Source organism: Aspergillus costaricaensis (assembly GCF_003184835.1).
Source record: "Aspergillus costaricaensis CBS 115574 unplaced genomic scaffold BO79scaffold_1, whole genome shotgun sequence".
In the NCBI taxonomy this organism is placed as follows: Eukaryota; Fungi; Ascomycota; class Eurotiomycetes; order Eurotiales; family Aspergillaceae; genus Aspergillus; species Aspergillus costaricensis.
This window is the reverse complement of record NW_020291801.1, coordinates 1,409,091-1,434,875: the sequence shown is the minus strand read 5'-3', so window position 1 is coordinate 1,434,875 and position 25,785 is coordinate 1,409,091. Positions and strand designations below refer to the sequence as shown.

Genomic DNA, 25,785 nt, shown 5'->3' with positions numbered 1-25,785 from the left:
TGGCAGAAGAAGTGACGTTGTTGCATGCCTGAGGCTGGCGGAGACCTGTCAGCCAATCACCAGCTCGCTGTTAACATTCCGAGACGCATCCGAAGCTAGTCCTATTTCAGCTAGCTCCTTGAAGTCATGTCTCTCACGGAACTAAGCCCAAAGGAGGCACAAAGAGTGGATTCACCAAAGACTAACCTACCGAATAGAGTTTAGACCCGATTAGTATTCAAGACGAGAAGCCGAGGCTTGGACTCGGAGTAACCGTCGGATTGCGGAGATTCCATTCAACGACCACCCGGGGTTTCCATTATAACTATCAACTCTCTGGGGTAACCTGAAAATTGCCAAGTAGCGACTTAACAAGATCGTCCTTCTCATACATACAGTGTATATACTTACATAATATTCTTACCATGTCCCTCCCCAAAGAAGCCTACCTAAGTAACACGTGGAAGGATGGCCTGTTCAGTGAGTCGGCCCATGGCGGTCACCACATGCTCCGGCGGTCACTGATAATCAGCAGCAAACAAGGTCGTCTTCTGTACGGGAGGTGCAGGAACCATTTGCAGCGCGCAGGTTCGCGCTCTGGTTCATCTAGGTGCAAATGCTTGCATTATTGGCCGAAATGTCGAAAAGACCGAGAAAGCAGCCCAGGACATTGCAACTGCCCGTCCGGGTGCTAAGGTCATTGGCATTGGTGCAGTGGATGTACGAAAGTTGGACAGTCTTCAAGCTGCTGCAGATCGCTGTGCCCAGGAGCTGGGTGGTATTGACTATGTCATGTAAGTGTCACTTCGTTTTGGCTGGTTCTCTACTAATCTGGGTTAAACTACCCAGTGCTGGGGCGGCCGGAAACTTTCTAGCCTCGATCAACCAGCTCTCGGCGAATGCTTTCAAATCGGTCATCGACATTGACGTTCTGGGATCCTACAACACCCTCAAAGCGACGATCCCATACCTTGTTGAGTCGGCAAAGAAGCACAGAATGGACTCCGAAACTCGTAAGTGGACGATATTCGCGATATTCGCGATAAGCGCTAACATCGTACCATCATCAGTCAAACCCTCTGCAGCAGGCACCGGAGGACGTATCATTTTTGTTAGCGCCACTCTCCACTATCGCACGGCACCTTTCCAGACGCACGTCTCAGTCGCCAAGGCAGGCGTGGATGCGCTGTCTCACAGTGTGGCTATCGAGTTTGGCCCTCTGGGTGTCACTTCTAATATCATTGCGCCCGGACCCATTGCTTCGACAGAGGTTTGTATTCGTCCCACATATTGTATAGATACGCACATCTAACTTTTATCATAGGGCCTTGATCGTCTCCTTCCTAGTGATACGAAGGACACTTACATCAAGTCACAGCCGCTTGGCCGAGTCGGCTCAGTGCGCGACATTGCAGATGCCACGGTTTATCTCTTTGCGGACACTGGCAGTTATGTCAGTGGCCAAACTCTAGTGGGTGAGTCTCATCTTATCCAGATTCATCATAAATAGTATGTTAACACCGTTATAGTTGACGGCGCATCCTGGCGGATGTCGACCACTGGGGCAACATCGGGTAAACTTGCGTATCCCGATTTCCTTCTTTCAGGCAACCCCGTCCCCAACGTCAAAGGCCAGAAGAAGTCTAAGCTGTAGAGGTCTGTCTTTCTTTCTGGGCACAGGATAGACACTCTTGGTTTGCTATCTCCCATAGAGAATACTCTTTGTTCCCCGGGTTGGTACATAGTATACTTTAGATAAAGAAGTCTTTAAAAAGGGAACAAAGGCACAGTGTGCTCCAACTCTGTACTTAGACTTCATGTTTCATCAGGACATATAATAAAGACTATTTACAGTTTCAGACAATGCCTTGCTTCAGCACCATTCAACGTAAGATAATTACTGAGCAACCACCTAATGCATGAAAGCAACAATGGACTGGCTTTTTAGTATGCCGGTAGTCTACGGTTGTTATGCCCAAGACAGATAAAAGACTGGCACACGAACTACCTGCTATATCGTTAATTCTCCGATGAAATTGTACTCGAATATCTAGCCCTCACGTCCAACACGAGCAAAAGAGGCACTTCTACTCCCTAATTACGAAAAAGCCTTAAACCCTCTCCCTTACTCCCAATTCTGCACACCCGCCAAAATGTCAGGCAGACGACCACCCAACCAAGGGAGGATACCAATCGGAGCACATAAGCAAATAACTGCATCCGAAAACAACCCCGAAGAATGGCCGCAGGACAATGACAACATAACCCAGCAACTCACAGAAGCACAACGCAAAGCCTTAGAACTCGAAAGGGAGAACAAGAACCTAACAAGCCAAGTCCATGATTTGAACCAAGTGCTTGTTGAGCGAGAACAAGCCTTCGCGCAATCGGAGCAAGAGCTGCGACAGACCCAAAAAGATCTCAAAACGATTGAATCCAAAGTCAAGACGAACGAGGGGCATGTCCAAGCCGCCTACAGCGAAAATACCATGCTTAGTACGAAGGTCAATGCGCAAAGTGGTCAGATAAATCGCCTTCGTCAAGAGCAGAAGAAGTTGAAAGACGAGGAGGCTACGCGCCGTGGTGAGAATGAGAAGTTACAGCAGCAGATGCTTGAAGCAAGTCGAGAACTTAATGAACTCAAGCAGAAGCTGGCAGCGAAGGAATCGGAATCAGCAGCGCAAGAAGCGGAGAAGAAGCAGCTTGCTCAGGCGATGGATGAATATAAAGGGAACGATGCTGAATTAAGAAAGCAGTTGAATAGGCTTGCGGAGCAGGTGCATACGAATGAGTCTGCGATGGCAATAGATACTGTCGCACAGCCTACAAACCCGATGTCATCCGCCTTGGTTCCTTACACCCAGAATAAGCTGATTGCTAGCAACCCCTTCGGCTCCTTCAACATCCAGAAACCATCTCTGACACTGAGGCAGGAATTGGGAAGTAGCTTGTATAGTGGATCGCAGAGCACCGCAAGTAGCGATGCCCCGACACCGGTGGGCCAGAAAGGCAGCATGAGCAGCATTTTCAGCGCGCCAGCGATCCCTGCTCAGAATCTTAGACCACCCATTGAGGCGGTTCCGGTGGACTGGAGCAATATCCAGCAGGCTGCCAAAACTGGCGCCATTCCGCATGTGGGACAAGCCCCTGTACCTAGTTCCAGCCTGAAGCGACCTTTTGCTGGAGTGGAAGCCTTGCAGGGCTTTGATGGCTCGGAAGAGGCGATCAAGAGGCTGCGTATTGCTGCCGATCAGCAGAATCTTGGGTCCAATTCAGACAACTCATTCTTGACTCTTTTCCAAAAGTATTTGCAGACGTTGCAGGAGGCGACTAATCAGAACCAGAGTCAGCAAGAACAGTTAGATTTGTTCAAGAGAACTGTCCAAGCTCTAACCACGCAAGGCAATACGAGCTTTGGAAGTCAGTCTTCGGACCCCCAGATCAGTTGGATTCATGATTATCAGAAAGCTGCTGCACAGGCAGCTAATAATCCTTCAAAAGCTCAGCCTCAGGCTATAGTTACCGGCGTCAAGCAGTCAAAAAAATCACAGTCCAAAGAAAAGCCAAAAAGATTCCTCACACGTACACCGCAGAAATTCGAATCATGGCCAGTATATCTGGAAAAGAGATATAACCCGTCGACTTTATTGACAGTACCACCTATTCGAACGACACGAAAGAAGTTTGCTAATTTCTCAGGCCCTGGTGCATTCGTTGAAGATGATAGGTCTGATAGCACTGGGTCGGAATCGCAGTGGGAGTTCCAAACTGCACCAGAGTACTACGAACCTCAGGTCAGTGTCCCAGAGCAAGTACCCATACCACCCGCTGTCATAATGGCACGGTTGGCTTTACTCTTGGTGGGAGCTTTTATTATTGTGACGGCCGTGGTTGAAAATCTATTCGGACAGACGAATAGAACGCAGGACGTCTGGATGCAATATAATGAGGTACCTGAGGATGTCTTGGCCAAAGTCCGGGGCAGCGGACCCCCTGTTGTAGGGTCGATGCAGGGCTTGGATTACACTTTCGCAAGATTCGTCGATATCAGATCTCGCCTAGTGGGATGATAGATGAACCCGGTCTGCTGGTACAGAGCGGGTATGCGATCTCAGGGAGTGAAGGAAGTATATTTTAGAGTTTTCTATCCATGCCTCGTGTCTTGCCTACGATAACCAAGATGGCTTATGCGTACAAATTACAAAGCAGTTGTGGTGCTGATCGACCACCATGAAATGAACGGGATTCAACGCTATTTTAGGAAATATATACCACGTGACTGATATTTTGCAGCGGATGCGTCAGCTGCTCCCAAAGAAGCAGGCGGTGGGAATTTCATGCGTCACCTGCTCCACCCGCGCGCCATCAACAGCCAATCAGGAAAGAAATCGGGCGATGCGCGATTCGCCTTTGAACCCCCCTCCTGGCTGGCTATGCAAAGAAGCGCTCGCTGGTGGAATCCATATCATCAAAGCATTCCCCCCCCATTCATCTGTGTCTTATTTTTACAGCTGGATATCATCCGCTTTTCATCTCAATAACTTTTGTTCCCATCGCCAAACGATCCCTTCCTTTCATCGTTCTTAACTTGTAGCGCCTTTCCACCCGTCTTATCGGTGCCTGGCTTAGATCCGCCTCGGCCACCATGCACCTCCGTTCGTGCCTTGTGGGGAGCGTTCTCGCTCTCGGCGCCAACGCCTTCCTCGTTATCCCCGAAGTCGAGGAAGCCGTCGCCCCTGAGGGTGACTTCCCTCCCCTCCACCCTTTGGAGGTTTATGCTCCCAAGAAAGAGCAGGTTGAGCTTGCCTGCACCGAATGTCCGTTCCGTGAAGTCAGCGAGGATGGGAAGGTCAGCTGGACTGACGGCTTCCAAACCTCTTTGGTAAGTGGTTCCGAGCCGGTGTCTAGTACGACATCGGAGTAGTGAAGGGACATGGATGCTAACAGTCGCTGCAGTTGGTCGACTTCTCCACTGAAAATGGCTTCCTTCTGGCCAACGGTCGTCAAATCTTCCCTCCGCCACCTCCCACTCTCATCACTGCCGTTCAGCGCCGGGCGTCGGATGGCGTAGAAACGGAACCTATCCCGTTGGGATACGCTGTGGAGGAGATGCCCTTGCCCACTCCGCCTGAGGACCCTATGGATTTGGTCGCTGTGCGTTTCACTGTCCTCGACCTCGACAGTCGCCCGGTCCCCTTGGATACGGTGGCTTTGACGCTTCTCCATGACCCTAGCAGCGGCGAGCTGTACATCGCCAAGACTGAGATCGAAGAAGCGACCCCCGACCGCGTCTCTTGGAAACAATGCCGCGGAAAGCCGAAGTGTCTGAGGAAGCTGTTGTTCGACCGGATGCGCGCCTTGTTCGCAGCGGCCAAGGCCCGTATGCTTGGAATGGCACCTAAGCCGAAGGGCTGCGGTGGTCCTCACGGTTTGGGCATGCCTCCCCCGCCCCGGCCTCATCATCACCACCACCACCACCCCGACGACAAGTTTGACCCTGAGCGCATGCCGCCCATGCCCCCCATGGAGGGAGAGGAGGCTGGGTTCCACGGCCACATGGACAAGTTTGACCGCCCCCACCATCACCACCACATGCACCACATGCATCATGGCCAGTGGGAACGCACCGTCCACCGCGTGGTCCGTTTCATCGTCGTTCCCGCTGTGCTGGGTGTTTTGGCTGGTCTGGCCGCGAGCGCTCTTGGTATGCTGGTTGGTCAGATTGTGGTCTTCATGTGGCAGCGTTTCCGCCGGTCTACTCCCAAGAAGTCTTTGGAACAGGGTACCGTGTCTGAAAAGCAGGGTCTGATGATGGAGTCTGAAGAGCTTCCCCCGGCGTACAGTGATGAAGAGCCTGTAGCTGAGGAAGTATCTTCGGCCAAGAATTAATTCAACACTCAATAATATATGCACTCATTTGCCCTTTCATACCGCACATTAAGATACTGCACCGTTCTTGATCTTTGCTACAAAAAGATGGATTTGGCAAGACTTTCGGGCACCCCTTCAAAAACAAATACATCTCTGAACTTTTCGTTGTTTCATTCAAGGTGATATTGTAAAGCGAACCCTCGTTTCAATTTCTTCTTTTCTTTCGAAATTTCTTCTTCAAATTCATCTTCATTCGATCATGGTTTCCCGCAGGGATTTATAGTTCGCGCTCAGCTTTTCCCTGTCGGCTGTACCAAGCTACTAGTCAGACTTCACTAGCTTCCTTATGTAGTTCCAATATGGTTATAAGTTGTTCCGTAGCGGAAGCACTGTGCATGAACAGTAACACCTACACTAAAGCAGGGGTGCACGTAGCTGCACTGGGGCTGCCTCGTGGATGTTTCAGAGCAAGACAGACCCTTGTCACGTGAGGATATTCACGGCCGCCTGCCAGGAACGGCCGCCGCCAACCTTCCCCTCCTCTTCCTACCATGCCAACCGTCATCGCCCCAGGTTCTTCTGTCTGTCGCAGCCAGAAGCCCTCGCCGGACGATGTTGCGCTAGCTCTCTACGATGACCCTGATCCCTCTTGTGAATCATTTGTGGGCTTCTGTTCATCTTCCTCGCCGAACCCTGACTGCCGCTTGAGCTCCAGCAGCTCCCGCTTCCGTCCGAATCGGCCGTCAGCCGGATACTCACCCCAGACGCAGGAGGATACCTGCCTGTTCATTCATTTCACGCCACCGCACCAAATTTCTCGAGCGCCATGATGCAGTGGACGTCATTCGTTCAGAAAGCCCAGTCCTTCATCGACCCGGCGAATTTCACCCTTCCTACCCTATCCTCCTCCGATCGCAACCCGTCCAAAGCCTCCCTGTTTCGCCAGCAGTTCCGCCTCCCCGATTCTCAAAACCCGCTGCAAGAGATCACCGCAGAGCTCATTCTCCCTATTCCTCATACCTCATCGCCGTCTCATGGAGAATCCAATCGCCCTTTTGTTGAGCGCCCTGGGAACCGTTATGCCGGCAGACTCCATCTGAGCGAACGGTTCATCTGTTTCTCGACCCAGCCGACCAGCTTCGCGCCCTCTGCTAGTCTTGGGGCATCGACTCATTGGGCCGGTCAAACCAACGGCACAGGTCCTTCAGGAAATGGATTTACTATTCCGCTCTGCTGCATCCGGAGGGTGGAACGACTCAACAGTCTTAGCCATGTCTTCTCCCTTGCGTTGACGACATGGAATGGTGCGCTCGGAAAGCAAAGCCCCGACTTTGTTCCGCAAAGATTCACGATCCAGCTGGCTGGAAGCAGGCAGGCCTGCGAACGCTTTTGCGATGGTTTGAAGAAGGGACTGCGCGAGTGTATGAAGGAAATTGAGAACCTGCGCGTTGTCGTAAACGACTGTTACTCGGAATACCTACTGTCTGGTGCTAAGTCTAAAGCCCAGAATGGCGAGACAACTGAACAGCGCCAGCCACCCGATGCCGGGCTGGGAATGATATTCCGTTATCCCGGTGATGCTCGCAAGCTTCGGGATCGCAGTAAGATGAGACTGTGGGGGGAATATTTCAGAGGTATGCAGTCCAACCCGAGTGCTATTTATTGGGACGCTTGTTAAATAATCTTGTAGAGAATGGTCGCAATGCCACTATCATTCGTCAGCCGACCTTCCATAAATTGATCCGAGTCGGTCTGCCCAATCGTCTTCGCGGCGAGATCTGGGAGGTGACGTCGGGTTCGCTTTACCTTCGCCTGAGATCCCCGAAGTTGTACGCCGAGACGCTCTCGAAGTTCTCTGGGCAGGAGTCTTTGGCGATTGATGAGATCGAGAAAGATTTAAACCGCAGCTTGCCTGAGTATGCTGGTTTCCAGAGCGAAGAAGGCATCGGTCGCCTTCGGAGGGTCCTCACTGCCTACAGTTGGACCAATGCGGAGATTGGATATTGCCAGGCCATGAACATTGTCGTTGCGGCTCTCTTGATGTTTGTTTCCCAATACCAATTTTGGAAGTGAAGCTGACCCTTGCAGTTACATGTCCGAGGCACAGGCCTTCTTTCTGCTGTCTGTACTTTGCGATCGTCTCCTTCCCGGCTACTACTCCACAACAATGTATGGCACATTGCTCGATCAGAAAGTGTTTGAATCTCTGGTCGAGAAAACTATGCCCGTGCTCTGGGATCACCTCACGAAGTCTGATGTGCAGCTATCCGTTGTTTCTCTCCCATGGTTCCTTTCCCTCTACATCAATTCCATGCCGTTAGTCTTCGCCTTCCGTGTACTGGACGTATTTTTCCTCGAAGGGCCCAAGGTTCTCTTCCAGGTTGGCTTGGCCATCCTTCGGATCAATGGCGAGGAGCTTTTGGATATCCAGGATGATGGTTCATTTATCTCCGTCCTCAAGGCATACTTCTCGCGCCTCGATGAGTCTGCCCATCCGAGGTCTGAGAATCCCAAGCTGAGGGCCATCACCCGGTTCCAGGAGCTTATGGTTGTCGCCTTCAAAGAATTCTCTCAGATCACTCACCAGACGATTACGGAACAGCGTGAAAAGCACAAGGATGCCGTCCTGGAGAACATTGAAAGTTTCGCCAAACGGACATCCATCCGTAACCTCGGGCCAGACAGTAAGAAGCTGAGCATGGATGATCTTGGCGTCATCTATGACCGTTACTACGAGGTTCTCTATGACCATCAGCAGAGGCAGAAACTCTTGGACGAGGAAAAGAGGCGCCAGGAAAAGAAACGGGTTGAGAGAACATCTATCCTTGGGCCTCCTGTGGATAGAGAGGTCGGTCGTGTTGGTCTTGGTCCCAGTCCCACTCACATGGATTATGATGCTTTCCGGGAATTCCTCGCGGCCACAGCAAAATGGGCAGTGGCGGACTCGCCCCCGTCACGAAAGGAGTCGGCTGAGCAGGGCTTCAACAGTCTGAAGGGCTGGAGCAAATCCTCTTCGTTGTGGAATAACAAGCCCGAAGCAGCAGATCATGAGTTCACAAGACGGCTTTTCCGCAAATGGGCAACGGATCCCGACGAAGGTCTGAGCTTACAAAACGTAGTCAACGGCCTTGCAAGACTTAAAGGGCCTCGCGACATCATGAACAACATCCAATACTTCTTCGACCTTTACGATGACGAGGGCACTGGACGGGTTGATAGAGAAGGCATTCTTCGCATGTCAGAGGCGCTTCTATTCCTTTCTCGGCGAGGCTTTGACGGAGCTATTTCCCCCACGCAGTCTGTGGAAGACATCAAGACAAGTGAACGTGACCCAGATAGACTCAGTACAGACGAACGTTTCTTGGGCAGTGTCAGCTCTTTCATCCGTCGTTGTTTCGAATACGCCGATCCCAGCCATCCGGACAGCAGAGCAGCTGAAAAGCAGAAGGATGAGGCAGATGCGGAGGAAACAGCCGATAAGCTTGGGTCCTTCAGTATCGGTGATGATGATGAAGAAGATCTCATTGATGTGAATGAAGATACCAAATCGACTGCGTCGGCTGAAACCGAAACACCAGCGAAGCAATCGAATGAAGACAAGTCCAACACGCAGCATAATCGTGCCGTCTCAGAATCTGCAAACCCCGCCCTCGATCCGAACAATCCTCTACACATCACCCTCCCCACCTTCCGCATGGTAATCCTTGCTGATGAGCTGTTGGAGCAATTCTTCGATACATTCTTCCCACAATCATTCCGCCTTTCCGATCATGGATTACAAGCTTTGGCATCCGCGTCTCTCTCATCCAACCTCACCACCTTCTCCAACATCGGCGTACCCAAACCTCAGTCCAGCGCGGCAGCCGGTGCATCGGTGGCAGGAGCCTCAGGCGGTATCGTACCACCAGGCAAGGGTCTCCGCGGAGTCCTGGACAACATCGTATCCGACGGTATCCGCATGGCCGCCGAAGTCAAGAAGAGAATGGACGAAGCACAACGCGAACTGGAGCGCACCGCCCTCAACCGCGACGACGACGAAGAAGACGAAGAGGAAGAGTACGACGGTCGCGGCGGCGTTGCCAGCGCATCCGCCATGGTCGGCGGCATCTCCAGCTGGGGCGCAGGTGCCTACGGCGCAGACCCCGAGCGACGAAGCGTCAGAGACGCAGATCGCGATCTGCTTGAGGGGGCCGAAGTCATCAGCATGCGTGGCAAGGATGATGCATCCTTACTCGACGATAGAGATGAACATGAGCACACAACAGCACAAGGATCCCAGAGCACCCATGAGCCAAGTCAAGCCGAACACAACGTCATCAGCAAGGTCGAGTTCGAGTCGTAAATTCCACCCCCTCATCACTATCGTCCATCAATCACATCACTCCCCCACCCCGCCCACCCCATCTTTCAAATCTTTCTCTCACCCTATCTCCTACATTGTCTGTGTCATGATTTTACATCTATTCCACTGGTTACTTTACTGCCGGTCATCACCCCATACAATTGCTGTCTATCCTCGCTTAGACGTCTGCTGATTGTTTCTGGAAGATCCATTGTATGTATGCATGCATGTACCATGTTGTTATCGCATCCTCCGCAATACAAACAAATATCTACTTTACTTTGCACTTAATAAAAAATGTAGTGTAATCACACTGTAAGCAACCAAGCAAAATAGTATAACCATTCACTAGCAAGGCTTCATCTGATCTGGTGACTGGAAACTGGAATGGAATGTATGCTACAGCTACTACCGGAAGAGACCAATCCGTCCCTTGAGCGTTTCCAATATGCAATGTAGTTAAAGCTTCACAGAGGGAATACCCTGAATTACAGGTACGAATGAGGTGAGGAAAAAGGAACCAAAACTGAATTTTATGCATTACAATGCGAGGCTATCTTATGTATGTCTGACTGACTATGCCAACTATGTATGTACAAGATCGAACAAACCCGTACTCAATGGCCCAAAAAAAAAAAAGAAAACTGCCCTGGAGTACGGCAAGAAACATGAAAATGGGGAAAGGAAATATATTCACCATGAAATTGAGAAGGGAAAAATGGGGGTATAGAGTCAAGAATAAATAATAATGAGGTAGGAGAGAAGTTGAAATAGTAAGGGGGAGAAGGTGAAGGGGTTAAAATTGAAGGAAGCTGTAAGCTGGCTTAGGTAGGAAGGACATTCCGCACAAGTGCCACGCGAGTAAGGGAATTAGTCCTTTTGCCCTTCGTTCTCGATCAACTCGAGAATCAATTGACTTCGCTCGTATTCGGGATGTTGCATGCATATCTTCACGGTGCGGCCATTGTTTGCCAGAGAAGCACCGTTGGATAACCCGCTGGAGAGATTGACAGCACCTCCGGTGCTTGTAGGGATGCTGTTTGCACCAGAACCCGGCATGTGGCTGCCATCGTCGAGGCAGACCACACCGTGGCCTGGAATTACCTGACGTAGGCGGCCGTTCATCGCATTACGCACCTCGACGAAGTCATCATTGAACAAGATGAGGAACCTTCCGTAGAGGCATGCAGAGTGGGCATGTCCCACGAATTCCATGACCACGCTGCGCGACACATCGCCATGTTTGTTCACGTACACTGCACATTCAGTGTATACGACCAGGAACTCGCTGTCACTGAGGCGGAACATGCCGAGTGGGCGTAGGGCACCAATCCGCTGGGCTATACTGCTCAGATGGGCTTGCGCTTCAGGAGGGGCTTCGGATCGGAAATCGGGGACCGACCACGTATGTTTCTTGTCGATCGTGAGAATCTCGATGCCACGTTGAGTGGAGATCGCCAAGGAAGAGTGGAAGAGATTCATGCCATAGCTCTCGGCGGGAATGTAGAATTCATCGTACTCCCGGAAGAACTCCGTCTGCGAACGACGAGAGAAAAGGCGGCTTCTGCTGCTTGACGACTTTTGCGCGACTGGTTCAAGTATCTGTAGACTGATGAGTATGCGAAACAATGTGGGAGGCGACGACAGCACAAACCTTGAAAGTGGACGATAACCCATCTCGCTTCTTGTACATGACCAAAGTCCGGTCTTTCATGTGCCCTGCCGCAAAGAAACCTACTTCTCGACTGCCCGATAGTTTCTGCGGCGCCCGACGTGAGGAATCCGTTGTTGCTTGTGCTGCAACGCCGCTCGGAGGGCACACAACATCCAGGTGGTAAGCAATCAGCGATTTGTCTGCAATGAGCAGGAACACGTTGAATTCTTCGAAGACAGCAATTTGTGTCACGCGTACAATGGGTATAACCTGGAAGCACAATTAGTATGAGGACGGTGTGTACACGACACACGTGGTTGCAAAGAGCTACTTACCCGAGTCCAGCCACGAGGGTCATTGTAGTCCGAAACATACACACCATAGTCAGTGCCGATGGCGCATCTCATGCGACCAGGGGGCTGCTGGAAAACAGTGGCACAGTGGACGCCAGTCCGGCAAACTGGCGCCGGCCGTGGCGAGCCATGGTACCGCTCTTCCACGTCCTTAATAGCACGATCAAGAGGCGTCCCGTCAATAATAACACCAGTAGGGATGTACGAGTTGTCGGAGGTGCCAAATGCAGTGTCAGCGAGAACACGCAACCTGAACGGCTCCGCATTCTGCGCGAACAAGGCGGCAGCATGTTTGGTCTTAGCCTCGGTTATCTTGTCGCACCAGTCTTGCCTGTTTTGGGCCGAAAAAGCATAGAGTGTATAGGTTCCTGCTTTCCCGAGATGCTTGACCTTGAACGGATACAGGATTTTATCGTCTTTGGAACTCTCCAGAACCGTGGCAGGTACCAGAGCCCTGCCTCCGTTCGAATTACCCGAGCTGCCAGAGTTGCCGCTGGCGGTATGGGTTAAAGGCCCGCCGGCAGCACCACGTCCAGCAACGGCGGCTGGTGATTGCGCCACGACTCCGCGGACCGCAGACTTCACGACCGGGTCATCATTGGTGCTCTCAAGAACCAAAAGATCCATGGGGATTGGCAATTTGGACACATCGTAGCTCTCATATTTCACAGATCTCGATGTGTCTTTAGCTGTGAAGGCCTTCGCAAGGACCAAGTAATGGTCGAAGAGTATGGCGTGAGTGTCCACCAAGAATCTTGTTCGTGTCCCTGGCCGCTGCAGGTCTCCCCGGAAGACGATTTCGCGGCCCAGATGCTCCAGGTTGAGTTCAACGTCCTTCTTCATCTCAGGACGGAGCTGGAGCTTGGTAGAAAGCTCCATGAGATCAACCTTCCTACTCATCTCACCCACCTTATGATCACATTCAAGTGCCACCATTTTGATCTCATCAATCGCTTGTGCGAGATTTGTCTTTTCCTCGGAATCTTTGACCATATTCTTGTGCACTGTCGAAAGGAGCAGGGTGTACCGCTGGATACGAGTGATGGGAGCTTTGAGGTACGTGTCCCAGCTGAGACGATTCGACAGCTTGTGGTCACGAACTTGGCTAAGAAACTGCCGGAAATGAACGTTCCTCTCCGCTTCCTTGCGCACCACGTAATTGGCATTCGGGAATGTTGCCGCGTAGTCGACATAGGCCATCTTTGCCTTTCGGATCCATTCCCGAAAAATATCACTGAATCCAGCAATGAATGGACCCTGTTCTTTCTGTCGGTACTTGAGTTGAGCCAAGAGATGATCTTCGTTGACCTTTTTGACGGCATCCACCTTCCCAAACACATCGTTCAAAAACCGGTTCAGGCGCTTCGGTGCAATTACCGACGGTTGCATATTTGCCAGTTGATCCCGATAGAGTTCGCGCAAAACATCGAGTTGTGAAATGTAAGAATCTTCGGTCGTCACAATCTCGTGCAAATTGTTCTGTCGATCAATCTCTTTCTTGGAGTGTGTCTCCCACACCTCCTTGGGGACCTTGTAAAAAGTCACCCAGTCTTCTGCTTTCTTCTCCGGCTCCATCATCTGCGCTTTGAGATTGACCTTTTTCAAAGTGCGCATGCAGTGGTGCGAATAGCAACGTCCGAACACTTCCGCCTCCTGTTCGTGAAGGCGGGAGGAGTAGCACCCTGTGCCCGTTATCTGAAATAGAACGCCTGACAACGTTCCAGTGCCGAATTTGACCCATTCTTCATCCTTCACCAAGGCTCCCTCCGCCAGCATATTCTTGACTACCCGTGCGGCTAAAGTTTCCGCATCGGCCATATTCATCGTCGGTACTTTGTGGGTGAACAAAGCAACAATTGCTTCAACAATCGCATGTTCCTTTAGATCCGTCTCATCTTCGCTAAGCTCGCGAATCCAAGCTAGGATGGAGCTTAACGCCCATGGCTCCGTACAGCGTCGGAATTGTTCTGAAGACAGTTTTGTTGGGTTGAACTTCTTACGGCGTCCCGCAGGGATGGTGGGCAGATCAAGCGTCATGGCAGCAGCAGCATCCGGGGAAACGTCAAGCTTGAGCGCGCCATACTGTTGCTGCCGTAATAGCTCCTGTTGCTGTTTATACTTCGCCCGGTCTGCATCGGTTTTCGATCTGATAGGGGGGTCAGTACGAGGTCCAATTGGATGACTCGACAAAGAAGTCGACCGTGGAACTTGGGTAGGGCTGGACACGGTCGAAGAAGCGTACGAATCTGGAGCAACAGGGAATTGGGAAGATGTATACTGGGTAGAGCCCCGCCCATCACCCTGCTCGTGATGCCGGTATGTCCCTGCCGGCATCAAATGCGACATTAAGTTCGGATTACTTGCCGGCTCTACGGGAGCCGGTGGAAGTGGTCGCATGCCAGGATGGAAGAAGAGATCCCCAGGTTCCTCTCCCCTGCCTGAGCTCTCACTTCCCGAGTGTTGCAAACCATTATTTTCGGAGAAGGGACCGTCGGTCTCATCACCGTAATCGAAACTCATCCGGCGTCCATACGCTCCAGGTTCCGACAGGCCCCCGGTGCCACCAGCGTCCACTCGTGCATGATGTTGCATGTTATTGTACGGATATCCAGATTCATCGAGCGCTGTAGGCGGGTAGTCATAATCATCCGAATACTCCTCATGCCCGTCTGCAAAGGGGTTAGAACCTCTCATAGAGCCGGAAGAGGGCGCAAGCCTAGGATGGCCAGCATCATCATTATGGCCATTTGCGTAATGATCCGCCTCATCATATTGCGAAGCACGACGATAGCTTTCGCCATATGACCCCAACTCATCCTGCTGCCAGTCTTGCTGAGGAGACGGTACGCGATTCTCTGACCGCGATCCGTATGCACTTATGATAGAAGCAGTCGTCTCCCGTCGCGCACGGTCTTGCAAGCGTTCGGCTTGTGCTTTGTCTTCCTCATCTGCCATTTGCAGCATAGCTAGACCTGCAGCAGCCTCTGCATCACTATCATCGCTATACGCATCGTAGTTCACATATTGGCCGGTGCCAGTGGCGATGCTGCCATTAGTGTGAGTATGTCTCTCGTCAGGGGACAGCCGCGGGCCCGGTGAATCACTATTCGATGGTTCCAGGACCAATGCACTGTGAGGATTCACATGTGATGGATCCAAGCTATAGCCTGACTCCCCAGCCGTCCGTCGATCCGCAACTGCAGCCTCGACCTGTTGCATCAACTCATCATAGCCAGGCCTAGTACTTGGTCGACTATCCCGGCTTCCATGTCCGTTAGCAGCCATATAGGGCTCTGAATCTACATCCGCGTCAATCGGTGGGCCAGGTAACGGGCGCGACTGCGGGTGTCGGGTCAAAGTGTCTGTTCTACGCGGTGACATTTGTGATTGAGAGGGATGGATCGGCGGTGTTGGAAGGGATCGGCCTGATCCGGGACGTGTCAAACTCAACCGCTTGCCGAAGGCTTCCTCGGTGGGTGTCGAGTGGGCTGGCGGTGCAGGAGGTTGTTCATCGAACGAGGTAATGACATCTCCAGGGTGAGGCGGCGACTGCGGCAGGTAGGTTGGAACTTGGGCACCTCCAGCGTAGGGGTGGCTTGCAACATTTGCAGAACCAGCAGTAGAAGAGCTGTTGGCAGATATGTAGGTAGCACTAGTTGTAGAAGGCGATGCTGTGCCATAGGATAAAGAGCCGGATGAGAGTGTGGTTGAGGATGATGCCTGCTGAGTTGTGAACCCGTACTGCATACCTGGCGAAGCATTTCCATACTGCGGGGAGGGACGGCTTCCATATGGATGGTCCGGTCCCCGAGGAGGTGGAGGCGGCGGCAACTGCGGGTGGGGAGGACCCCAAGTTTGGGGTGTAGGGGGAGCATGTGCAAAAGCGCTGGTGGGCTGTCTCTGCACCGGGGATGCGACGAAGCTAGCAGGCTGGTAGGCGGCTGGATTATAAGGCTGGTGGCCGGTGGCTGTTGCGCTGCTATAGGAGGTGCTGGGCCCAGTATATGCCAGCGGGCTGAAGCCTACCTGCTGCTGCGATGGTGTAGGGGGCAAGGCATATTGCTGAGGGTTATATGCATGCTGGGTAGGTGATGTGGCAGCCGGAACCGACGAGGTATACTGGTATTGATAACTCGATTGCGAAGAAGCCCGGGCGCGCGACAACTGAGGCGAAGTGGGCGCAGGGACGTGCGCGTATCGAGGGTCTGCGTAGTCATCGCGTCCAGTATTCATGACATTGTAACTCGATTGACCCTCTGCCTGTGCATTCCAGCCCGGATAGCGAGCATTCGCCTCGGTGGACCTGGCGTTCTGGGAATTAGGGGAGCCCAAGAGACCCGCGTCGTCCCCCACATTATAACTGGGCATCCTTCGTAACTGTGGGCTCGTCGGCTGGGTGGGATAGAGATCATAACGGTTGTGCTGGGTGGGATTCGGTGGGGAACCGGGCGGTTGATTGTAGGATGGATAACCATTCTGGTAATGCGCCATGGTTGTTCAAGGAGGCCCAGCGGGCAGTGGACGGCAGGTTGGACAAGGATGACTGTACGCGACAAGGAGAGTTGGGAAGACGAGGCTCCGAACGGCCTGGGAAGGATTCTCCCGGGTTGAGTGAAGATAGATCGGCTCACTTCAAGACACCGACAGAGACCACCGGAAGCCCCGATCCGATCAAGGCCAGCCTTACCACCACGAGATAAGATGTAGGAACTAGTCGTAGGACCAGTTACCACCAACAGTGGATTGTTGGTAACGATAGGAGGTCGAGCCTCATCCGGACGTCGGCCGACCACAATTAACAAGGAGGTCCGGGGAAAAGAGATCCACCTCTCGACATACCCCAGCAGACAAGGGGGAGGGGGATGTCCCACGGTCGGAAAGAATATGGTTCGAGTTGAAACGAAGCAGTAGGGCCAGGAGGCAGAAGGAGGGGGAGGATTAGGTGGAGGGGAAAGGGGGGGGTGGGGAAGGGCGTGAAAGATTAACGGAGGTAAAAAGAGAAAGAGGGAGAGAGAGAGAGGGAGGATTGATGATCTGGTCTTGGAGTAACAGTCCGTCAGTTCGTTTGGTGGTTGTTTTTGTGCCGGTGGACACTTCCCTCTTCTCCTAACTCTTACTACTAGCAGTTAATTCGCTGTGCTTGTTGGGTAGGCGGTCAGTTCCCATCTTCTATGCCTGATGCTGAACGGGGTCTTTCATGCCTGTATGCCTGATTGTCGGCGAGAATGCGAGTGGTCCAGTCCGTAGTTTACATGGAAGATATCTATCGCCTCGTACTCGGCAAAACGTGGCAACCTTGGAAATTATGGTATGAGACTGAATGAACTTCCACGCAATCTTGATTGATCCGGACATCAAATCCGCGGCGTTTGTTTGCTTGCGGTTCACCACAAATTGTACCATTGCACAGCAAGCAAGCCATTAGCTTGACAACAAAATGCTGCAAAATGCTGCAATTGCAGTCTTTTTTATCTTAGCGTATACCTTTATGATTGATACTGCAGTGCTTCCAGTGCTAGTGCATAGTAGTTGGCTAAGTATGGCGGAGGCTCAGTCTTACCCGAGCCGAGCACGAGATTAAATGGCCTTGGAGTCAAGAATCGACAAAACCTTATCAACTTTACTATGTCCTTGTTTTACCACGTAGTTCACCTGATTTAAATTTTAGGCTCGTATTATGACACACATAACATACTGTAAACCCTTGTCTTAAACTCGCTGTCTCCTCTGGATTAACCGCTAGGATGCAGATATATATATAGAAATTGACATACTATTGGTACGTGTGGGCCTCAGAAAGTCAGAGAGTGCGTGAAGAGGGTAACACAAACATTAGTATAGAAAGTTTATAAGGGCTACGTACAGTTATAAATTAGTAGCTACCAATAGTGAGTCTTATCCATAGCCCGAATTTAATAATAAGTACTAGTAATACTAAGAACACAATCATCATTCCAATCTCAAGGATGCCATGAGCTGAAGTCTCAACCTGAAACTTACCCACTCTAGTCATAATAATAGTAGCTTCTACAGTGGTGCACTACCAACAAGCTATGATAGAACATTAATGCGACTTCTGGTGTACTATGTTCAGGAACAGTTGAAATTCCATGATGTATATCAAGGCTGTACTACCAGGAGCATTGTTATAGTCCATATCCTTTATCAGAGCAGTCCGTTTGATACTACTCCTTACCTGATTCTTAGGCCTCATAAAAGAGGATAACTACATCTGACTGTGATTTCAGCACTATGAGCTCCCTTTTCCAATGATCGGACCTAACAGTAGCGGGTATCCTTTGCTACCTGCTTGATGTATGTCACTGATGGATTTGGAAGACTATACTTCCGAATACCAGCTTGATCTAACATCATATGATTGAGAGACTGGTACTAGGTGTAGAGGCATATCTTCAACATTGACTAGGGGAGGGGTGGTATTGGTATCGATCAGTTAACTTACAAACGCAAGGCCGATGAATAAGCACGGACAGCCTCAACTGGAATGGGAATTGTAAACTTATGGAGCACTAAATATCAGGCATCCCAAAGCGATCCAGAATTCATTGTCCCATTTACAGGGGCTAGTGTTATGGTAGGGTGGCAGTGGCTCACCATCATCCGTGGTAACTAATCTGACAGCTCGGAAGGGTTTAGATCCGGGGTAACGGTGGGGTTTGGCGGATGCAGAGCTAAAAAGCACCCGAAGATACGCATCCAATACGCATCCAATCAGGACCGGCGTTGAGAACCTTCCGCGGAAGTGACGCCGAGATAATGAACGATGACCGAATGGAGGTTGATGATGAATACGACTTGATGATGGAACCGGAAAGATACCTTCTTTTGTAATTTGGAACATCTCCGACGAGTCATTCACAAGCTACCTCATATATGCCCTTGTTTCTGTTCATGAGCTCATCATGGATAGGAGATGATCATGACGTCGTAGTAGAACAGTTCAACAGCATAGGGTTGATCTTGATCAGGGGAAGGAAAGGAGAGTCCGTGTGTACCTGAATGCTCAACATACTAACTTTCAGCGGATACGGGCCTGCATCACCAGACAAGGATCAGGTAGCTCTTTGAGCCTGACGCCATGTGAATTCGGATGCTGGCTTTCCGTCTTCCGGGTTTCGAGACCATCGACAATGTACCAGGTAACGAACCTTATTGAATCACTGAAACTTTGGGACCCCTTTGATTATTTCTGACCACCTTGGACTCATCCCCTCGCCCCTTCTTTCCTTCCTGCCCTTCTCTTTTGTTGTTGATTGTGCCTCCTGCATCTCTGTGTCTTGTCTTACCGTTGCTCATTTGCCTTTCTGGTGCCCTAATATGAATTGCGTAACCCCAGATTGTTGACATTTGTCATGGCTAACCAGCCAGCACCCCCTGCACCCTTTGGGACCCGAGCTATCACCGCTGCGGTGGGCTCGGAGCTGGAAAGTTCGATGCGCGCGGCCTTCACCTCCGGGGGGCAGACGGAGAGCTCAGATTCCGCTTGCTTAGAATCGGAAGACAGCATCAGAAGGGAAGATCAGCAGGCGATAACTGCACTGGCGCGTAGCCTTTCACACTTATCTAGCAAGAGCGGCATCGGCGAGGGAACAAATACCTTCCTAGATCCTACTAGCGACCCCGAGCTGAACCCCAATTCGGAGCAGTTCAACTCGCAAAAATGGACGAAAAACTTGCTCAGGATTACCTCGCGTGATCCAGATCGCTATCCTCGCCGCACAGCCGGTGTCTCCTTCCGGAACATGAACGTCTTCGGCTACGGAACCGCTGCTGATTACCAGGCAAATGTCGCAAATATGTGGCTGAAAGGATTTGGTTGGTTTCGCGAAAAGCTCGGTTATGGGAAGAAAGTCAGGATTGATATTCTTCGTAACTTCGAGGGATTCGTCCACAGCGGAGAGCTGCTGGTTGTTCTTGGTCGACCTGGAAGGTAATTCAAGCAGTGCTGCTTTGCAGCCCCTCACGTACACCGTGTCGATTTCTATGCAATCCATGTTGCTAACGGATGATACTTATAGTGGTTGCTCAACCTTCCTCAAGACTATCGCAGGCGAGACTCACGGCTTATGGCTCGACCACGGAACCGACATTCAGTATCAGGGTATATCCTGGGATGAAATGCATAGCCGTTTCCGGGGTGAAGTCATTTACCAAGCAGAGACCGAAATTCACTTCCCTCAACTCTCGGTAGGGGATACGTTGCACTTTGCGGCGCATGCTCGTGCACCATCCAACAGGTTCCCGGGAGTTACCAGAGAGCAGTACGCAACCCATATGCGCGATGTTGTTATGGCAATGTTGGGTCTGAGCCACACCATAAACACGCGGGTGGGTAATGAGTACATCCGGGGAGTGTCTGGAGGGGAAAGAAAGCGTGTCAGTATAGCTGAGACTATACTGTGTGGTTGTCCTTTGCAATGTTGGGACAATAGTACGCGCGGTCTGGATAGCTCAACGGCCTTGGAGTTTGTCCGGAAGTTGCGGCTTTCCACGGATTATACAGGGTCTACCGCAATTGTGGCAATCTACCAAGCCAGCCAAGCCATCTATGATATATTTGATAAGGTCATTGTTCTCTATGAAGGTCGGCAAATATATTTCGGGCGCTCCGGGGATGCCAGGCAATTCTTTATTGAAATGGGATTTGACTGTCCAGACAGACAAACCACTGCCGATTTCCTGACTTCCCTGACCAGTCCAACGGAAAGAAAGGTCCGCAAAGGCCATGAGCGCTTGGTACCTCGCACCCCTGATGAGTTTGCTGCGCGATGGAGAGCGAGCGCTGAGAGAAGGCAGCTGCTCGCTGACATTGAGGCTTTTCAGCATGAGTTCCCTCTAGGAGGTGAAAAGTTGAAAGAATTCAACCGCTCTCGCGCGGCTGAAAAGGCCAAAAGGACACGGGCCAAATCACCCTACACGCTATCATACCCTATGCAAGTTCGGCTGTGTCTTCGTAGGGGCTTTCAGCGTCTCAAGGGTGACATGAGTATGACCTTGGCTGGTGTTATCGGAAATAGTGTCATGGCCTTGGTTATCTCCAGCGTGTTCTACAACCTTGGACCAACGACAGATAGCTTTTTCCAACGAGGAGCACTGATCTTCTTTGCAATATTGTTGAACGGATTTGCAAGCGCGCTCGAGATCCTCACTCTATGGCAGCAACGACCCATAGTGGAGAAGCATGATAAGTATGCTCTCTATCATCCATCGGCAGAGGCAATCAGCTCCATGATTGTTGATCTCCCCTCGAAAGCGATCGTCTCAGTGGTATTCAATCTATTTCTCTATTTCATGTCTAATTTACGCCGTACCCCTGGGCACTTTTTCGTGTTCTACCTATTCTCCGTGACAACTACTTTGACCATGTCTAACATCTTCCGCTGGACGGGAGCGATTTCGCGATCTATGGCCCAGGCCATGGTACCTTCCTCGATATTCATGCTGATTCTCGTGATATATACGGGTTTCACGATTCCGGTCCGCAATATGCATCCATGGTTTCGATGGTTGAATTACTTGGACCCAATAGCTGTAAGTGCGCCCATATAGCTGGACAATGATACAACACCCATACCTTGCTTGCAATTCGACATCAGCACTACTCGAGCGCTATGACCATCGCTAACAGTGAAGTAGTATGCTTTCGAGTCTCTCATGATTAACGAATTCAGTGAGCGTCGCTTCCCGTGCGCAGTATATGTACCTTCGGGTCCAGGCTACGAAAATGCTCCTATTAGCTCCAAGATCTGCAGCCAGAATGGTGCCGTAGCCGGTCAAGACTACATTGATGGCGACAGATACCTGAACGTTTCTTTCCAATACTACAAATCGCACCTCTGGCGCAACTATGGCATTCTCTTGGGCTTCCTGTTCTTCTCCCTCGCACTGTACATAATTAGCAGTGAGCTGGTCCGCGCGAAGCCTTCGAAAGGCGAGATCCTGGTATTTCCTCGCGGGAAGATCCCTGCATTTGCAAGACGAATCCCTGGTGTCGGTGATGTGGAAAGCTACCCGACTTCAGAAAAGTACGCTGTCGATGGCGAGAATGTTGACCATACAGCCGCAATTGTCAAACAAACATCCATCTTTCACTGGCAAGATGTCTGCTACGATATCAAGGTCAAAGGGAAGCCACGCAGGATTTTAGATCATGTGGATGGATGGGTTAAACCAGGCACTTTGACTGCCTTGATGGGTGTAACTGGAGCCGGGAAGACATCTCTCCTCGATGTATTAGCCAATCGGGTAACCATGGGAGTGGTTACTGGGGATATGCTAATTGATGGAAGGATGCGGGATGATTCTTTCCAGAGAAAGACTGGTTACGTCCAACAGCAGGATTTGCACTTGGAAACAACCACGGTGCGGGAAGCCCTTGTTTTCAGCGCACTGCTTCGTCAGCCAGCTACGACACCGCGAAAAGAAAAGCTTGCGTACGTGGAGGAGGTAATCAAAATGCTCAACATGGAAGCTTACGCAGAAGCCATTGTCGGGGTTTTGGGTGAGGGGTTGAACGTTGAACAGAGGAAAAGGTTGACGATCGGAGTAGAGATCGCGGCCAAGCCTGACCTTCTTCTGTTCTTTGATGAGCCCACCTCGGGACTTGACAGTCAAACTGCATGGTCTATCTGCTCCCTCATGCGAAAGCTAGCAGATCACGGGCAAGCGATTTTATGTACCATTCATCAACCATCAGCGATCCTCATGCAGCAGTTTGATCGGCTGTTGTTTCTAGCAAAAGGTGGTAAGACGGTGTACTTTGGAGAGCTTGGCCAGAATATGGAGACCTTGATAAGGTACTTCGAGGCGAAGGGCTCTGTGAAATGTCCGCCCAACGCTAACCCTGCCGAGTGGATGTTGGAAGTAATCGGAGCTGCCCCAGGATCCCATGCTGACCGCGATTGGACGGAGGTGTGGAATCAAAGTCCTGAGCGCGCTCAGGTACGCCTAGACCTTGCTGAGATGAAGCAGGAACTACTGCAACGGCCACCCCCTCCTCGAATGGTGGGATATGGAGCGTTTGCCATGCCTCTTTGGGCGCAGTTTGTCCTTTGCCTGCAGCGGATGTTCCAACAATATTGGCGTAGTCCTTCATACATCTACTCCAAGGCTGCCATGTGCGTTATCCCAGTAAGTATCTCGTGTCCTCACGGTATGCGGAGCTAACAGGTCACCATAGCCGATCTTTATTGGCTTTACGTTTTGGCGAGAGCCGAACAGTCTTCAAGGATTGCAGAACGAGATGTTCGCTATTTTCATGCTATTGGTCATCTTTCCCAACTTGGTGCAACAGATGATGCCATATTTCGCAAGGCAGCGAGCTTTGTATGAAGTTCGCGAAAGACCTTCCAAAACATATTCTTGGGTAGCGTTCATGCTAGCCAGTATTCTGGTTGAGTTGCCCTGGAACATACTGATGGCAGTTCCGGCGTACTTCTGCTGGTACTATCCAATTGGCCTATACCGCAACGCCATTCCAACGGACTCGGTCACCGAAAGAGGTGGAACCATGTTTCTTCTCGTCCTGATCTTCATGGTGTTCACCTCAACATTTAGTTCCATGGTCATCGCCGGCATCGAGCAACCGGATACAGGTAGCAACGTCGCCCAACTTCTGTTCTCGTTCTGCCTGATCTTTAACGGGTAAGTCATACTGCATCGTTTGTCTGTGAGGAAGACTGACCATTGTGAATCTAGCGTCCTGGCCACCCCATCTGCCCTTCCTCGCTTCTGGATCTTCATGTACCGGGTCTCACCCTTCACCTACCTGGTATCCTCTGTCTTGAGTGTAGGCATCGCAGGAAACGACGTCGAATGCTCCGATATAGAGCTGCTGCATATCCCACCTCCAACGGGACAAAATTGCTCCAGTTATCTAGACACATACGTTCGCAATTACCAAGCAACGCTCCTCAATCCCGAAGACAACACCGAATGCCTCGTGTGTTCGATCTCGAAGACCGACCAGTATCTAAGCGCGCTGAGCATGAGCTACTCGGACCGGTGGCGTAATGTGGGTATTCTCTTCGCGTTCATTGTGTTTAACGCCATCGCAGCAGTTTTCTTGTACTGGCTGGTGCGCGTGCCGAAGAAGAAGTCTGTTAAGGAGAAGGACGAGTAGGCTGCTGGAGGGAGAGGAAATAAGGATCTAAGATCTCAGGGGACAAAGAAGTCAGGGTCAGTATGGCAGAGCTAGATCATCTTACTATGGAGTAGAGTAGATATGGGGTATTTTGCTAGCATGATTACTAGTCTTAGCTCCTTCAAATGTCGGAAAGTCATCGGTAATCTTCAGAATATGTTATCTACGAGGTAGTACGAATACCACACTATCATATTCTCATACTTTCACACTCTTACACATATAGATAACTCCCAGGGTAACATCCACCAGAGTCTAGACGCAAGCAATACAACAATACCCCAACAAGGCACATTGTGCACCATCGCACAAAACTCTACATTGTGGCTTTGCCATGCCCATGATGTCATTCACAGAGTACATAGATATTCCCGCATGATACATGTGAGGGCACCAGGGCGTCACTGGGGCTGTGGTGCACACGCATGCGGCGAGCCGAGGGCCCGCGCCTGCAGCGCAGAGCGCAGCCCGGGCGGGTGTGTGGGCGTTGAGTGAGATGCAGACCGAGACCAGGCCAGACCAGACCAAAACAAAACATATCATGGGAAGGATGTTCGCCCGGGCGCGCTGAATGAATATAACTGATAGATCGATGGAGGGATATTCCCGGTTGGGAAAGAGAGGGAAGAAAAAAAAAGCGCCTCCCCGGGGAATGGTTGAAATGCATAACATTACCGTCGCACCAGGCAAAGATTCCGGGCGATACATTACCTTACGGGATTGTTACTGATTGAGCTTTCCAGGAGCAGGGATGTTCATCCGTGTCACTCAGTGTCGGAGTCAGAGTGGATTACTTGTGGTGGTTAGTTAGTTAATTAGTTTAGTCCGCTCAATTGAGTAAGAGTTACAGTCAGAGTAACTACTCCATTGACTTCTGGAGTTAACCGCGCGATCATGTGGCTCTCTGGATTAATTTCCCGGAAGCTTCCGACCACGCTTGCTAGCTGCGAGAGAGCTGCAGTCATGGTCGGGGATTCGCACTTATTACCCCTTCCGCATTAGTAGACTAGTCATCGAAAGAATCGATGTTATCATTGTCGCTGCCCATGAGCGGGAAGGTAGAGAAGTCTTGACCACTTGGCAATGCTGTCGGAAACCGGGGTTCGATGGAAAGAAGCCTCGCAAGACTTCATGGCAGATGGGTGGACGTCGAATCAATTTCACGAAAGAGTAAGGCAGATTCGAGGCACAGCCAACGCGCCTCAGCCACACGACCATCCCGCTTGGTGTGTGTGTGTGTGTGTGTGTGTGTGTGTGTGTGTCCGATGTTGGTTGTCCAGCATGCCAGAGTGTAGCGCGACTTTGTCCAGGCCCGATACGCTGGCCTGAGAGTTTTGACGGGGATGACAGCAAACGATTTTCGAACTAATCGCCAGGATCAAGTCTGATGCGACATGGCATTGTTAACTTGTTTAGTCAACTG

General features: G+C 51.1%; 6 protein-coding genes across 6 annotated transcripts; 5 read left to right on the top strand and 1 right to left on the bottom strand.

The window, feature by feature from the left end:
- The first annotated feature begins 306 nt into the window (after positions 1-306).
- BO79DRAFT_234198 (SDR family oxidoreductase) lies at positions 307-1,811 on the top strand. Its single transcript, XM_025684353.1, has 6 exons — positions 307-459; positions 515-773; positions 829-992; positions 1,050-1,249; positions 1,304-1,454; positions 1,509-1,811. The coding sequence occupies exons 1-6, from the start codon at positions 405-407 to the stop codon at positions 1,631-1,633; spliced, it is 954 nt and encodes a 317-aa protein (XP_025545332.1). The 5' UTR covers positions 307-404; the 3' UTR covers positions 1,634-1,811.
- Positions 1,812-2,020: 209 nt separating this feature from the next.
- On the top strand, positions 2,021-4,049 carry BO79DRAFT_261655 (uncharacterized protein; the record flags this gene model as incomplete). Its single annotated transcript, XM_025686512.1, has 1 exon — positions 2,021-4,049. Exon 1 carries the CDS (start codon positions 2,133-2,135, stop codon positions 4,047-4,049), a length of 1,917 nt encoding a protein of 638 aa, XP_025545331.1. The 5' UTR covers positions 2,021-2,132.
- A 411-nt stretch (positions 4,050-4,460) lies between these two features.
- Positions 4,461-6,223, top strand: BO79DRAFT_283790 (uncharacterized protein). Its single transcript, XM_025688178.1, has 2 exons — positions 4,461-4,861; positions 4,936-6,223. The coding sequence occupies exons 1-2, from the start codon at positions 4,625-4,627 to the stop codon at positions 5,866-5,868; spliced, it is 1,170 nt and encodes a 389-aa protein (XP_025545330.1). The 5' UTR covers positions 4,461-4,624; the 3' UTR covers positions 5,869-6,223.
- A 196-nt stretch (positions 6,224-6,419) lies between these two features.
- BO79DRAFT_185089 (GTPase-activating protein) lies at positions 6,420-10,457 on the top strand. The gene is made up of 3 exons (XM_025680372.1): positions 6,420-7,484; positions 7,541-7,892; positions 7,939-10,457. Exons 1-3 carry the CDS (start codon positions 6,677-6,679, stop codon positions 10,190-10,192), a joined length of 3,414 nt encoding a protein of 1,137 aa, XP_025545329.1. The 5' UTR covers positions 6,420-6,676; the 3' UTR covers positions 10,193-10,457.
- A 261-nt stretch (positions 10,458-10,718) lies between these two features.
- Positions 10,719-17,163, bottom strand: BO79DRAFT_234195 (putative Rho guanyl nucleotide exchange factor). The gene is made up of 3 exons (XM_025684352.1): positions 12,182-17,163; positions 11,847-12,116; positions 10,719-11,794 (listed from the first exon to the last, which is right to left on the bottom strand). Exons 1-3 carry the CDS (start codon positions 16,688-16,690, stop codon positions 11,063-11,065), a joined length of 5,511 nt encoding a protein of 1,836 aa, XP_025545328.1. The 5' UTR covers positions 16,691-17,163; the 3' UTR covers positions 10,719-11,062.
- A 2,409-nt stretch (positions 17,164-19,572) lies between these two features.
- Positions 19,573-24,502, top strand: BO79DRAFT_185084 (pleiotropic drug resistance family ABC transporter; the record flags this gene model as incomplete). Its single annotated transcript, XM_025680371.1, has 5 exons — positions 19,573-20,150; positions 20,239-21,751; positions 21,857-23,350; positions 23,400-23,863; positions 23,918-24,502. The coding sequence occupies 5 exons, from the start codon at positions 19,573-19,575 to the stop codon at positions 24,339-24,341; spliced, it is 4,473 nt and encodes a 1,490-aa protein (XP_025545327.1). The 3' UTR covers positions 24,342-24,502.
- Between the last annotated feature and the right edge of the window lie 1,283 nt (positions 24,503-25,785).